The sequence below is a fragment of the Ceratotherium simum genome, chromosome 37 (genome assembly GCF_057802395.1).
Source record: "Ceratotherium simum simum isolate JZ-2026a chromosome 37, ASM5780239v1, whole genome shotgun sequence".
NCBI lineage: Eukaryota > Metazoa > Chordata > Mammalia > Perissodactyla > Rhinocerotidae > Ceratotherium > Ceratotherium simum.
In genome coordinates this window covers 20776468-20791938 of record NC_141936.1, presented here as the reverse complement: position 1 = coordinate 20791938, position 15471 = coordinate 20776468, and the positions used below count along the sequence as shown (strand labels likewise).

Here is a 15471-nt window from a genome sequence, read left to right as displayed (position 1 = left end):
ACTTTTACTAGCAATAGAAGCCAAAAGAGAAAACAAAATACCATCTCTAGGCTCTCTCTCATCTAATGAGCTAAACAAACAGCACTGGAAATGAAGTCAAATGTAATACATATGAAATGAACAACTTGGGAAAAATTATCTTGTCTCAGTTCTTTACTTTTAAGCAATAAAATAATAATAGCTCTCATTTATTGAGGACTTAATAGATGTCAGGCACTGTAGTAAGAACTTATATGTTATTACCTCATTTAAGGTTCACAAACACCCTATGCTTTTCCCTACAGACAAGTCAAAGATTTGTCCAAAGTCTTTAGGCTTAATTGTAGACTCTGGCAGCCTGGTTTCAGGCCTGTGATCATCAAGAGCCTACGCTGACGGTACTACTGAGTGCCAGGGAGAGCAACAGCTCTACCAGCCGACAGCAGTTTGCGTCAAGCAAAAACATCTACTCCAAACAAAGGCCATAAGAGAAAACCTAGAAACACTAAGACTCTCTGGGAACATGTCTGTCTTTATTAGAAGACGCACTGAGGCCATTAGTGTAAAGTTGTATGATGTAGTATATATTTCAATTATTAATCCAAGGTGAAATACATTTTACAAAACTGATTCATGTTAGCAAATGTTCATTCACTTTCTGAAATGTCTTTTATTCCACTTTAGCCAAGAGACCTGGCTCTTCCAGCTACTAACTGTATGGCCTTAAGAAAGTCACCCAGGGGCCGGCCCAGTGGCGCAAGCGGTTAAGTGCGCGCACTCTGCTGCGGGGGCATGGGGTTTGCCGGTTCGGATCCCGGGCATGCACCGACACACTGCTTGGCAAGCCATGCTGTGGTGGCGTCCCACATAAAGTGGAGGAAGATGGGCACGGATGTTAGCCCAGGGCCAGTCTTCCTCAGCAAAAAAAGAGGAGGATTGGCAGATGTTAGCACAGGGCTGATCTCCTCACAAAAAAAAAAGAAAAAAAAAAGAAAATCACCTAATCTCCTTGGATCTCTTCTGTAAAATTAAGAATTCAGACAATATCTCTAAAATCCCTTTCACCTCTAAAGTCCCAGAACCTCAAGATTCTACCAAACTAGTGTTCAAGTATAAAAATGAACTGCAATTTATGGCTCCAAAGTAATGCAAGTATGCAAAAGAAAGAGCAACACTCAGAGAAGTCCTACAGTTTCCCCAGGATACATGATGAGCAAAATCAAAGATAAAGGTTATTTCTGTTCTCACGAAAAAACTTCTAAGAGTCACTGAAGTTCTTCACTTACATTGGTGATAACACATTTATGAAGACACAATCTATTTGTATAACACGTAGTATAGTGTTTCTCAAATTTGCATATCCCAAAGAGTCAGCAAAGGCATTTGTTAAAAATATCGATCCCCAATCCTTATCTCAGATCTACTGAAATAGAACTTGTAGGGAAAGAACACAGGAATTGGTATTTTTAGTGTTCAGGTGACTTTTATGATCATGCAAATTTGGTTTATACTTCCAAAATATATCAAACTGCCTTCTAGTGATCTAAAAGAGTAAGAGCACTCCCTAAAAAGGTAACTTATTATGAAAGGCAATTAATGTACTTGGAAGAATTTTGTTTAAGCATTTAATTCAATTACTTCAATCAGGCAGTAATTTAACACAAAATTGCAAAATAAAGCAAAATTAAAATCTCCTTCTTGGTCTGATTTTACCTGGGAGTCATGTTATTCAGTTCACTCATTCTTTTGATGAGATACTAAAGCCTTTCTACTTCAAAAAGGAAGGTAAAGAAACTCTCTCTCAAGGACTTACATTGCCATATGTGCACTCCAACCAAGGGTGAAGGGTGGTTTTGTATTTTCAGTGCAATGAGATGACAGGGTCAGGTATCTTGGAATGATGACTTGCTGCCCAATCTTGTTGTTCAGCGATAGAGCGACATTGAAGCTATACCGTTTCAAATGAAGAATGAGGATCCTGCAAAACAGGAGGTGGGTGATGACATTACTAGTTCATACACCGTAGAGGTAGCTCTCTTAGAGGTGAAAAGAGATCACCGTAACTAACCAGGTTAGACAGCTTTTGATATAAAGAACACATTTGGCCAAACTAAAGATCCTTCGAAGAACATTTACTGAATACCTGCCATGTGCTAGGCACTGTGCTAGGTACTAAGAATACAAATAAAACACGGGCATTGGCTGGATTAGTGAGGTTTGGGTAAAATACTTATAATATTCCTAGGAAAAAAACCCACCAAATAAAACACATCATACAAGAGCACTAAATTTTTAAATCCTGATATTGATACTGGGTTAAATCCTTAAATTATTTACTTCAATGTCACATAGTTTACAAAAAAAATAGGTGTTATATAAGCACTAGCAATAATTTAATTAAAGTGTTAAACAGGCCTTATGTTTGATGGTGAACATTAATTTTTTCAAGACGATTTTCAGGCCGGTCCCGTGGCTTAGTGGTTAAGTGTGCGCGCTCCGCTACTGGTGGCCCAGGTTCGGATCCCGGGTGTGCACCAACACACTGCTTGTCCGGCCATGCTGAGGCCGCGTCCCACATACAGCAACTAGAAGGATGTGCAACTATGACATACAACTACCTACTGGGGCTTTGGGGAGAAAAAGGGTAAAAATGGAGGATTGGCAATAGATGTTAGCTCAGGGCTGGTCTTCCTCAGCAAAAAGAGGAGGATTGGCATGGATGTTAGCCCAGGGCTGATCTTCCTCACAAAAAAAAAAAAAAAAAAAAGATGATTTTCGACAAGAACTATTTTTATTTCAGTAGAACTTGCTCTGGAGAAAGCTAAGAGAGAAACAGAAAAATTTCTCCGCTTAGAAAAAAGTTCTACAAAATTTACATGCCAAATCTGGTTTGTGCGTCCGAAAAGGCTTTTAGCTCTATAAAAACCTTCTTTTTAGTTACTACTGTGGCAATCTTTTCACCTTCGATACAGAACACAATCTCTGCCAGATGGACTAAATATATTTATTCCACAGCCCACAAGACCACTTTAAAAATTGAGTTTCAGAGATGGGAATAAACCTCAATTCTAGGCAAAAATAATGTCTAATTTATGGAAAACTGTTTCCTTTCTTACCGTGTATACCTTTATCACAGAAGCCACAAACTCAAAAATTTGTAAACTGAAGTTATCAATTATATTTCTCTTTAAAAAGTATGCTAGAATCCATAACCTTCAAATTCATAACAACTTGAAAGAACACAAGGATCCAGTTGATGTGAAAAAACTAAAACTAATGTCAAATATTTTGACTAAATTTTCAAATAATCCTACCAAAACAAAAGGTACCCTCAAACAGACAGATGATAGTCAAAACCACCAATCTATAAAGATGAAGTGGACTAAAAATGAACAGATCTGATAAAGATACCAGGTCCTTCAAGAATAAAAGTAGAATGGCTTTAATATGGAAATGAACAAAAACAGAGCAAGTCTAATAATTACGATTTATGATACAAAGGCTTCTATTTCACGTAAATTTTGAATAAATTAACCTTTAACACAAGTGACCTACCAGAAAAAAAAAAAAAAGAAAACCAAGGAGAAAAATTTCTCTATTTTTTTTCCCCACTTGAAAGACCAAATAGCTAGACAACGGGAAGGGGAACAGACATCAGCTTGCCAGGTCAAACATGTATTTTCAGTTGTACACTGGTCTCCTCAGTTAATGACAGCTGGTAACAATCAAGCCTTGGCCTTCAGATTTGTTCCCACCACTCTCCTGCTTCAAAACAATTAGGAAAGAACAAGTCTCTTAAGCAAAAAGACAGGCCACGATCAACATAATACGGCTATGATTTAGAAAGTCATTTCTTTAAAAGAAATTCATTTTCTAGAAAGGTGCAGTTAATGGAATGTAAAAGAATTAGTCTCTAAGGGCAAGATTCCAGAAACTCTGCAATTACTCATAGAAAATGGAAGCTAATAAAAAAAAGTAAAGCACTCTGCAGGCAAAGTGCCGCATAAATACTTAATGTTAATAATAACCTGGTTTGTGGTTGAGATCTATTCTTGGAAAGAACTAAAAGCTGCCCTATAATGACATCATAATTTTTCTAACTAGTTTGGTTTTACATTTGTTTATACAGAGCTAATACAATATAAGTTAATTTCATTCCTAATTCAGAATTCTTATGATTACAGGACACTCACCAACTTATAAGATCCTGAGTAAAGGAATGCACAAATTGCAGAAAATTACTCTTCCTATTTTATTTTCAGGCACACCCGTGTACGTGTGTGTAGCAGATTTTTACTGAAGGTTTGGGATGAGAGAGGGAGACTACAGCACAATACAGGACAACAAATTATAACTGAATGTTACACATCACTGAATTAAAAATCTACTAGCCAAGTCCCTATCATTATTCCAAAGTCTCCCCAGCCACATCCTCTTGTTGCCATCTTCTTGGGACTTCTCCTCTTCAGCATTCCAAATCCTTTTCCTTTCTTACGCAAGAGCGTTCTAGCTTTCCACCCTCTACCCTCTTCATATCCCAGCTTTGCTGACCTTCTTTATCAACCCATTTTGGTAAGCTTCACTTACTCAGTAATATTTGTAAGTACTTTAAAGAAGAAAAATTGAAGAGCAATTAATTTTACCTGGGTAGCCTGTTGAACTTGTGCCTGACAAGAGCACACTTCCCACCACACTTCTCACAGGAATACTCAAGTTCTTCTGCCTGTAAAAAGACAAGAGGGAAAAATAAAGAAGGATGAAGTTGAACAAGCATTACCCCATTAAATGCTAATAATCTTCCCTAGTCATACTAGTTCAGTGGGATGACAACTCCGACCAGTTTAAAATTCTCTATCTAGAGTCATAAGCCTTACTAAATTAGACCTAATCCTCAAATATAGTTATTTTATAATATCATGCCCTATTTCAGAATTCCTAATTTCCTTTTTTAAAAAACCAAGGAAATATCTCAATTTAGGATAGTAACTAGACTCTATAGTAGCAGATTCTCAACCTTTTCCCCATGGATACACAAGAACCACTGCCAAAAGTATATCCAGATTTTAACATTTGGCCATAGCAGAGATAAGATCACCTTTAGGTTAGGCGGAGTTCCTGGTCTGTTAGGTGTAACTCTACCCCTTTCTTATAATGGAACTCAATCTTCTGGTGACAGCCCACTAAGAACAACTGCTCTAAAAGGACCAAAGTTTGGGGTGGATATCATTACCTAGAGAAAACTGAAACAAGAAATCCTTAAAAAATGAGAGTAAAGATACATAGGAAAAGCTTCAAATTCTACAATAACAGGAATAGTACGGAATGATTAAAACAAAAAGAAAAGCAGAGTATTTAACTTTGGGTGGAGCTGAACATTCATCATTTAAAGAATAGAACTTATTTTTAAGCCTTGGGAAGACAACCCCGCCCATTTGCTACAACAAAGCAAGAACCACTATTATAGAGACAAAGGGTGACCCTGACAAATTTCCATCAGCTATAAGGGCTGCTACGCAGCAAATCCAATTATGCCCCAGAAACTTTCTATCTATAACAGTATATCACAGACACAAATGTTTATCTACAGCTTTGGATAAACATGACTCTTCCGTTTTGTTTCTAACAGGGTACATACAACCTAAGGAAAAACAGAGTATTTTTTTTATTCCTCAGATTTTAGTATATCAACTTATATAGTGTCTCCAATTTTAATTCACATTACCAAATTGTAGCGTATCTCACGTCATACGCTTCAAATTAATATTTGTTTACAAGTAACTGCTTCTAAGGTTGTCTATAACACTTGCTATTGAGTTAAATGTATAATCTACTTAAGCAATCAGTTTTCTTCTTCAATGAGTTAACTAGATTTATCAACCTTTTAAAAATAAATATTATTTATAAATATTTCTCACTTTTTTCCCCGGCAAGTAATTTTATTGAACTTTACCTTAAAGAAATCAACTTCAAATTATCTATGATATATAAAATTTAGTTATGTGAAAACACCAAAAGATATTACTTACCCTAAAGAAAAGATCAAGGGAATCTTGAATTGAACGAGGAGGGAGTGGCTTTTTCCTTCGAGGAAGGTCGATGGAGAGGTCATTAAACTGTTCTCTTTTGGGAATAATCTCTCCACATCTGTATAAAAGAAGACAAATGGAAGCATTTAGAAGCCTAACTGTGCAATACAAAATAAATACAAATATACTTCAGCAACACTGTTCCCCCAGAGAACTTATCAGGTACTGACAGACTATGACTAGGCATGAGAAATATACAATATTGAAGACTTTTCTTCGGGCCAGCCCCGTGGCTTAGCGGTTGAGTGCGCGCACTCCGCTGCTGGCAGCCCGGGTTCGGATCCCGGGGGCACACCGACGCACCGCTTCTCCGGCCATGCTGAGGTCACAACCCACTTACAACAACTAGAAGGATGTGCAGCTATGACATACAACTATCTACTGGGGCTTTGGGGGGAAAATAAATAAATAAATAAATAAATAAATAAAAATAAAAAAAACTAGCTGCTTCTGCTGTTGTTAAAAAAAAAAAAAGACTCTTCTCATGCTTACTTTAACTCTTATTAAATCAATACAGGTAAAACCTCAATTGCAAGTGTTTAAGTACTTTCTTAAAATGCTAAATTTTAAGGTTTTATATTTTCAAAAAAAAAAAACTCCAAAACTTAAAAAAACTAAGGTATAACATACACATAGAAAAGTGAACTAGTCCAAGTTAGACAGCTTGATGAATTGTCTCACTCAAATCAAGAAACACAACACCACGAACTCCCTGGAAGCCTCCCCACGTGCTTCTTCCCAATCACTATCCCTTTCTTTCTCCCAAAAGGTAGCTATTATCCTGACTTCCAACACAATAGTTGAGTTTTGCCTGTTTTTGAACCTTATATAAATGGAACCACACGGTATGTTTTCTTTTAACTAGTCTCTTCTATTCAACATGATTGTAAGATTCACCCATGCTTGCTGCATATGGATTTTCCATATGCATATGACCATTTTCATTGTCGTCTAGTATTGATCTGTTTGAGCATGCCACAATTTTTCTATATTACTATTGATGGACATTTGGACTGTTTCTAGTTTTTAATATATGAACAACGCTGCTTTGAAAATTGTTTATGTGTTCTTGGTGAACATATGTAGGCACTTTTGTGAGGTAGCAGAATTGTTTGGTCACTGAATATATTTTTATAGAATTTTAAAAAATGGGCACAGAGATCAAAACACCACATTCAATTTACCTGGAAGCAAACTGATTTCTTTTAAATAGTTTTAGTTGACTATTTTTCACTTTGTTTGCATATCAGCATTTTTAGTAATAGTCAATATCCTGTTCCAGTTATCTACTGCCATAAGTTGAAGACTGGGGACCATAAGAATATATTTGTGATTCATTCAGCAAATATTTATTGAGTGCCTCTCTAATAGGCAGAATTCTAAGATGACCTGTGCCCTTTGATAATTCCACCCACTTGAAGCATGGGAGAACTTGTTACTGTGATGAGCTAACACGCCCACGATGATGTTACTTTACATGGCAAAAGGGATTTTGCAGATATAATTAATGTAACTAATCTTAACATTGAGTTAATCAAAAAGGATTAGTGATTAGTCAGGCCTAATCACAGGAACTCCTTAAATCTGGGTCTAGAGGTCTCAAACAGAGGAAGTCTGGGATTAGAAGTCAGAAAGATGTACTGCTGGCCTGGAGAGAGCAAACACCACAGCTGTGAACTGCCCCTGGAGACTACAGGGCAAGAAACTACAGGCAGCCATCAGGAAATGAGCGGTCCCACCCACCAGCCAGCAAGAAAATGGGGACGCACCTCAGTACTACAATGGTAAGGAACTAAATTCTGCCCACAAACTTAACGAGCTTAGAAGGGGATCCTAGACTCCAGGTGAGAACATAGCCAGACAACACCTTGATGACAGCCTTTTGATACCCTGAGCAGAGAACTCAGCCACACTTTGCCTAGACTTCTGATCTACAGAAGTCTGAGTTATTAAGTGGATGTTGTTTTAAGCTATTAAATTTGGGGCAATTTGTTATGCATCACTGAATATGCCTCCTATATGCCAGAACTGTTCTAGGTACTGGGGGTGTAGCAGTGAACAAACCAAGACAAAAATACCTCCCTTCATGAAGCTTTCATTATACTGGAGGAGAGAAACAATAAAAAATATATATGTAAAATATATAGGGCCAGTCCCAATGGCCTAGTGGTTAAGTTCGGTACAGTCTGCTTCGGTGGACTGGGTTCGGTTCCTGAACTCAGACCTATACCACTCATCAGTGGCCATGCTGGCAGCGGCTCACATAAAAAAAAAAAAAGAGGAAGATTGGCAACAGATGTTAGCTCAGGGCGAATCTTCCTCAGCAAAAAAATAAACAAAAACAAATAAATATATAAATATATATATATAGTATGTTAGATAGTGGTAAATGCTAAGGAAGAAAAACAAAGTAGAGAAGAGGGAAGTGAAAGATCAGGGTAGGTTAGAAGTTTAGACAGGGTAGCAAGAAAATGCCTCACTGAACAAGTGGATTTATGTAAAGAGGAGTGAGGGCACTAGTTATGTGAAGGTATGGGGAAAGAGAATTTGAGAATGAGGAAACAGTAAGTGAAAAGACCCTGAGGTACCAGAATGCTGGTATTTTTGAGAAAAAGCAAGGAAGCTAGTTTGTATGGAACAGAGTTAATTAGGGGAAAGGGGTTGCTGAAAGGCAGATGAGACAGGATTTGGTACATCAGAGTGAGGATTTCAGCTTTTACTTTAAAATAAAACCCTTAAGGTTATGAGCAGAGGGCTGACATGAACTAACTTCCTTTTTATTTATTTATTTATTTTTGTGAGGAAGATCAGCCCTGAGCTAACATCTGCCAATCCTCCTCTTTTTGCTGAGGAAGACTGGCCCTGGGCTAACATCCACGCCCATCTTCCTCCACTTTATATGGGACGCCGCCACAGCATGGCTTGCCAAGCAGTGCGTCAGGGCGCGTGGGATCCGAACCAGCTAACCCCGGGCTGCTTCAGCGGAGCGCGCGCACTTAACCGTTTGCGCCACCAGGCCTGGCCCCCTAACTTCCTTTTTAAATGGACCACTTTGGCTAATGTGTTTAAAACAGACTACAGAGAGACAAGGGCAGAAACACAGACACCAGTTTAGAATCTAGGCAAGAGATGAGAGTGGCTTGGACCCAAGTGGTGACAGTGGAGGTGGTGAAGAGGTCAGATTCTGGATGTATTCTTTTTTTTTTTTTATAATTTTATTTATTTATTTTTCACCCCAAAGCCCCAGTAGATAGTTGTATGTCATAGCTGCACATCCTTCTAGTTGCTGTATGTGGGACGCGGCCTCAGCATGGCCGGAGAAGCAGTGCGTCGGTGTGCACCCAGGATAGATTCTGGATGTATTCTGAAGAGGAGCTGAAAGGATCTGCTGACATATGAGATGCAGGGTTGTAAGAGAAAGAGGAAAGTTAAGAAATACACATTTTGGACTGATAAACTCTAAGTGTGGAACGGTCATTACTCAGGGAAGACTGCAGAAGGAGGTTTTATGGGGAATATTAAGTATGTAGTTATAGATAGTTTATGTTCTTTGGAGAATTCATAAGAGGGGTAAGGTGTATGGAATCTTCCTTCAGCCAGAAATTATTTCATGTTTAAAGAACTGTCTTAAAGAAAATTACTAATAAAGCAACTAAGGCAAGACCTTCAAGGAGGTAGTTACTGCTGCCCCACAGAACCTTGTTGCCTCCGCACTTAGGCCACTGTTTAGCCTGGCCGCCTGGTGCCCTACATCCTGTGAGCCATGTGACTTCATGCACTGGTGCGCACACCTCAACTGCACACCCAACATCTGGGTGCTGCACAGCTGGAGTGTCTGATGATGCTGTTGGCACAGTGCGGCAGGCAGCCACTGCTTTGAAGCGGCCTTCTTTCTTCCTGTGCTGCCTGTGGCCATTTCTATCAGTGGCAGCTGAAATTTTCCTATCAAAAGAAATTTGGGGGCCGGCCCCGTGGCTTAGCGGTTAAGTGCGCATGCTCTGCTGCTGCCGGCCCGGGTTCGGATCCCGGGCACGCACCAACGCACTGCTTCTCCCACCATGCTGAGGCCGCGTCCCACATACAGCAACTAGAAGGATGTGCAACTATGACATACAGCTATCTACTGGGGCTTTAGCTCAGAGCTGGTCTTCCTCAGCAAAAAGAGGAGGATTAGCATGGATGTTAGCTCAGGGCTGATCTTCCTCACAAGATAGATAAATAAATAAAAAAAAAAAAAAAAAAAAAAAAACAAGAAAGAAATTTGGTTGGCACCCTCACAATTAAATGAAACACTAACAATGAAAAACTTTACTTCTCGGGGCTTGCCCAGTGGCACAAGTGGTTAAGTGCAGCACTCTGCTTCGGTGGCCCAGGGTTCGCAGGTTCTGATCCTGGGTGCACACCGAGGCACAGCTTGTCGAGCCATGCTGTGGCGGCGTCCCATATAAAGTAGAGGAAGATGGGCACAGATGTTAGCTCAGGGCCAATGTTCCTCAGCAAAAAAGAGGAGGATTCGCATCGGATGTTAGCTCAGGGCTGATCTTCCTCATAACAACAACAACAACAACAAAACACTTTCTCTTTCTGACTTAAATTTTGTTTGGAAAGTGCATTAGAAGAAAGAGAAAGATGACTGTCTATCATATTATTAACTGTTGATGGGCTCTCTAGCTTTTATAAGGAGATGAACTGTATTTGTAAGACTGACTTTTTCTTTAAAAATTATGTATCCACTGAGGTGAAAAAAAGACTGAAGAAATCATGAAGGTAAGAAACATCACAGACGAACGATACAAAACTACCATCTTTACAGTGTCCACATGAATGTTCAAAATTCTAGTCAAAAATACTAGAATGTTATAGCTGGAAGAAACCTCAGTGAACACTATCACTTTGAGCAGCTTAAGAAAAACAGATATATGGAAGACAGAATGGAGAGCCAATATATGGGTGTTGAGTATTTCTAAAGAAAATTCCAGGGCCGCCCCTGTGGCTTAGCAGTTAAGTGCACGCGCTCTGCTACTGGCGCCCCGGGTTCGGATCCCGGGCGTGCACCGACGCACTGCTTCTCCGGCCATGCTGAGGCCACGTCCCACATACAGCAATTAGAAGGATGTGCAGCTATGACATACAACTATCTACTGGGGCTTTGGGGGAAAAGAAAAAAAGGAGGAGGATTGGCAATAGATGTTAGCTCAGAGCCGGTCTTCCTCAGCAAAAAGAGGAGGATTGGCATGGATGTTAGCTCAGGGCTGATATTCCTCAGTAAATAAATAAATAAATAAATATTCCACACAATGATTACACACACACACACAAAGTAGAACAAAATTAACTGTTTAGTCAGCACTAAAGCATATGACAAAATATTTAAGTTCTCCTTAGTTCTCACCCCACCAAGCATTTTTATAGACGATGAAGACACTGAAAAAAGATGTTTATATTTATGTTTCTCACTGACATAAAGGAAAATGAGATAATAATTAAAACCTTCTAGAACAGTTTTAATCACTTGCCAAAAAGATTTACAAAGGAAAAGTTTCTTAGAGACTACTTACGCTTTACAGATGATGGAATGCTGAACCTCAAACTCCAAATTAGTAATAACAGGGCAAGTGTATACTCTAGTGGCTGAAATATCTGGTGAACTTTCTTCTCCAGGAACAGGTTCAGTCTTCCAAGTTTTATTTAATTTTTCCATATCCTCTTTCAGCTGGTCTAAGCACTGACTTAAAAATTCATGAGCATCCTAAGAAGGCAAAATATCCTTAATCAGATCAAAACAAACACTTCTTGTCCCAGTAATAGCTTATTAACACTGATTTATACAACTAAAGCACTTGGAAGTCAATAACATACGTGAAAAGGATGAGATTTACTCTAACAAGTTTGGGGTACATACTTTGTGAATAAAAACAAGTGATGGATTTTATATTCTTAAAAAACAAGTGATGGATTTTATATTCTTAACTATTAGTTGGATTAGCATAAACAAATAAATGAATCACTGCTTGCTTTGTTTTTAAAAAAGGTTAATTTTTCTAAAATACCTTTTATAGCTAAACTAGTCCAAGTTCCTACACTGGCAAACCACATCTGCATTATTAAAATATGATAAAATACACAGAAGCATCATACTGAACCTCACCAGAAGTGCTCAGGTTTTTCAACCTGTGATGAACACACATATACAAATCTCATTTTAAAATAAAAATCAGTTTAACATGCCAAAATCATTTCAATTTCCCCTATCTCTAAAGTGTTTAAAAGCAATTAGTACTCACATTCTGCATATAACCAGAGAATCGTTCTGCTGTAGCTGAAATGGCATTTTTAACCTTCTTGAGTAAATCTTTTTTCGTCTCTGAATTACAGATATCTTTTTTAACAAGCAAGTGTGCAAAGCGTCTGGTAAAACAAAAGGGACAAGTTTAGCACGTTTTAGAAAACACTTGGATGGCATGATATTTTAAAGACTGTTAACAGCGGCACAAAATTTTAAGTGTCTAAAAGTCCATTATTCTATAATCAATAAGGTGAAATTGTTACTTACTCAATAAGTACATAACAATTACCTGATAAGGGCATTGAGTGGAATTTTCTTCCATGGGATACCTTGCTTAAGTAAGTCATTTGCAAATGACTGGAGTGAAAATAGAGACTGTAAAATAGCATTCATATAGCAGGTATTTCCCAAATTGGAGAAGCTGTAAATGAAAGAAATAGTACTTTTGAAGACAACAGTAGTTCCTGCAGTACGTTCACTAGAACAGGGGTTCTCCACTATTGCATGCATGAGAATCACCTGGAGGGCTTGTTAAAATACATATTGCTGGGCCCCAACTCCAGAGTTTCTGATTCAGTGGTCCAGACAGAGAAGCTAAAATTACATGCATTTCTAACAGGATCCCAGTTGACACTGATGCTGCTGGACTGGGGACCACACTTTGAGAACCAGCGCATTACAACATTCTAACAACTTAGTTTCATCTCAAGGAAAGTTACACATTTCAAATGAATGCTTAAAAGGACTGGGTACTTATCCAAAGAGCTATTTGTTCTTATATAATTTTAATTTTTTTATTGAGCTATAACTTATTCATTTCTCTTAAGAATATGCCCAGAAGTAGAAACGCTGGGTCATAGAATATATGTATGTTTAACTTTAATGGGTACTGTCAAACATTTTTTCCAAAGCACATATTTTTTTTAAAATTTTTATTTGAAAATATTCTCAAACTTTCAGAAAAGTTGCACAATAATAATATTCTTTACCCAGATTCACCAACTGTTAACCTTTTGTACTATGTGCTTTATCATTTAATACCCCTCTCTCTCCATATACATATATTTTTCTGAACCATCTGCGAGTAAGTTGCATAGAACCCTTTAGCTCTAAATACTTCAGGGTGTATTTCATAAGAAGAACATTCTCTTATAAGCAGAGTACAGTTACTAGCAGTATAAAATTTAATGCTAATATACTATTATCTAATATACTTTCTTTAATCCAATTTTGTTAATTTACCCAATAATGTTCTTTATAGCATTTTTTTCTCCCTAAACACAAGATTCAGTCCAGGATACATAATCCATTTAGTTTTCATGTCTCTTTAGTTTTCTTTAATCTGGAATAATTACTCAGCTTTCTCTTTCTCGACACTGACATTTGTGAAGAATACAGTCCCCTCCATCCCTGGTTTGTAATGGAAAGTTCCTCATATTGGGTTTGCTATTTCCTCATGATGAGATTCAGCGCAGGCTGGAAGAGCACATAGTGATCCTGTGTCCTTTCAAGGCCATCCAGAGGCACATGATATCCTGGGCTGCTCACTGATGATGTCAATTTTGAACACCCCTCAGAACTTCCATTTCAGACGATAATAAAGTATCAGGGTCTGGAATTACCCTACCGCCATAAACAATGAAAAAAACTGGACAAAAGATTGGACAACAGGCAGCACAGGACTGCAATCCTTAAGGGAAACAAACAGTGTGAGTACCACCATCGTGCAAGGTTTCAGCCTGGAGGCAATTTGTGAACTGCAGCCCAGGAAGCGGTACCCCAACAGAGCCCAGAAATCTTGCTACGTTGAGTTGAAAGAAACTAGAGTTTGAGAGGCTGAGGTTGCTAAGATTTCTAGGACAGAGTACCCAAAAGAAGGGAGTGGTGCAAAGGAAGGGCTCCAGAAGCTGCACGGGAGTCTGCTTGAGTATTCGGCTGAATACCAACCTGCGCGTGCTTAAGGTGAAACCCCTGACTCCAGGCATGAAGAACTTCAGGAAAAGAATGATCACTGGGGAGCTTTCATTAGCCGAACAATCCCCAGAGCTCATGGAGGACCTAAAATTGTTTGAGTTCCCACCAATCAGAGTGCAGAAACCTAGATGAATTCATGGGGCATTAGTGGAGACCCCAGACGGGCCATGTCTTAGGAAAGGAACTAAATTATCCTAATTTATCCTAATAGAATCCTTTTATTCTAAATAAAAGCCACTCTAAATTTGACCCCAAAGAGCTTAAACACAAGTCTCAAAACAATCAAACTCAACTGCAGACAAGGATATTAAAAGTTATTATAGGGCCGGCCCGGTGGCTTAGCGGTTAAGTGCGCGCGCTCTGCCGCTGGCGGCCCGGGTTCGGATCCCGGGCGCGCACCGCTTCTCCGGCCATGCTGAGGCCGCGTCCCATGTACAGCAACTAGAAGGATGTGCAGCTATGATGTACAACTATCTACTGGGGCTTTGGGGGAAAAAATAAATTAATTAATTAAAAAAAAAGTTATTATAAATATCCTTCATGTAATCATGGATGTGAAGGAAAACATAAATATGATGAAGAAAGAAACGGAAGATACTAAAAAGTCTCAAATTAAACTTCCAGATATGAAAAACATAATATTTGAAAGTTTTATTTAATGAGATTAACAGCAGATTAAACACCGAAGAAATATCAGTGAACTCGAAGACACAGCAACATAAAATATCAAAAATGAAGTATCTATATATTTTATATAAATTTTATTATATACATAATTTAAAATAAAATATATTTATATACTTCATAAAATATAAGTTATATTTTATATAATACTTAAAATATTTTATATATATACGTAAAAGCAAATATATGTATGTTTTCTTATTTCTCCTCTTTCCTACGCAAAAGGCAGTATACTAAACATACTCTTTAGCAATTTGGTTTTTTCACTTACCAACATATCCTTTGTTATTTTCAGGTTTGATTTGTTTTAAATTATAGCTATACTAGCGGGTGTAAAGTGGCATCTCACTTTGGTTTTGATTTCATATAACTTCTCTATACTTTTTTACATTTTCTTTTTCACAGCTGCACAATCGTCCATTGTTTCTAGGAATTTTTCCATTTCATCTAGTCATCTAATTA

The 15471-nt window shown here is 38.1% G+C and overlaps 1 protein-coding gene across 11 annotated transcripts in view; it reads right to left on the bottom strand.

Moving 5' to 3' along the window:
- USP37 (ubiquitin specific peptidase 37) overlaps positions 1–15471 on the bottom strand; it is an 89956-nt gene that overhangs the window by 31506 nt on the left and 42979 nt on the right. For 10 of the 11 annotated variants that reach the window (XM_087424831.1, XM_087424837.1, XM_087424836.1 and 7 more), the window contains 6 exons: positions 12641–12772; positions 12350–12473; positions 11624–11814; positions 6006–6123; positions 4623–4702; positions 1793–1957 (listed from right to left, as the gene is read on the bottom strand). In XM_087424831.1, the coding sequence (XP_087280957.1) occupies positions 1793–1957; positions 4623–4702; positions 6006–6123; positions 11624–11814; positions 12350–12473; positions 12641–12772 (810 nt within the window). The remainder of the gene's footprint in view (positions 1–1792; positions 1958–4622; positions 4703–6005; positions 6124–11623; positions 11815–12349; positions 12474–12640; positions 12773–15471) is intronic. The other variant, XM_087424833.1, reaches the window with a different exon arrangement.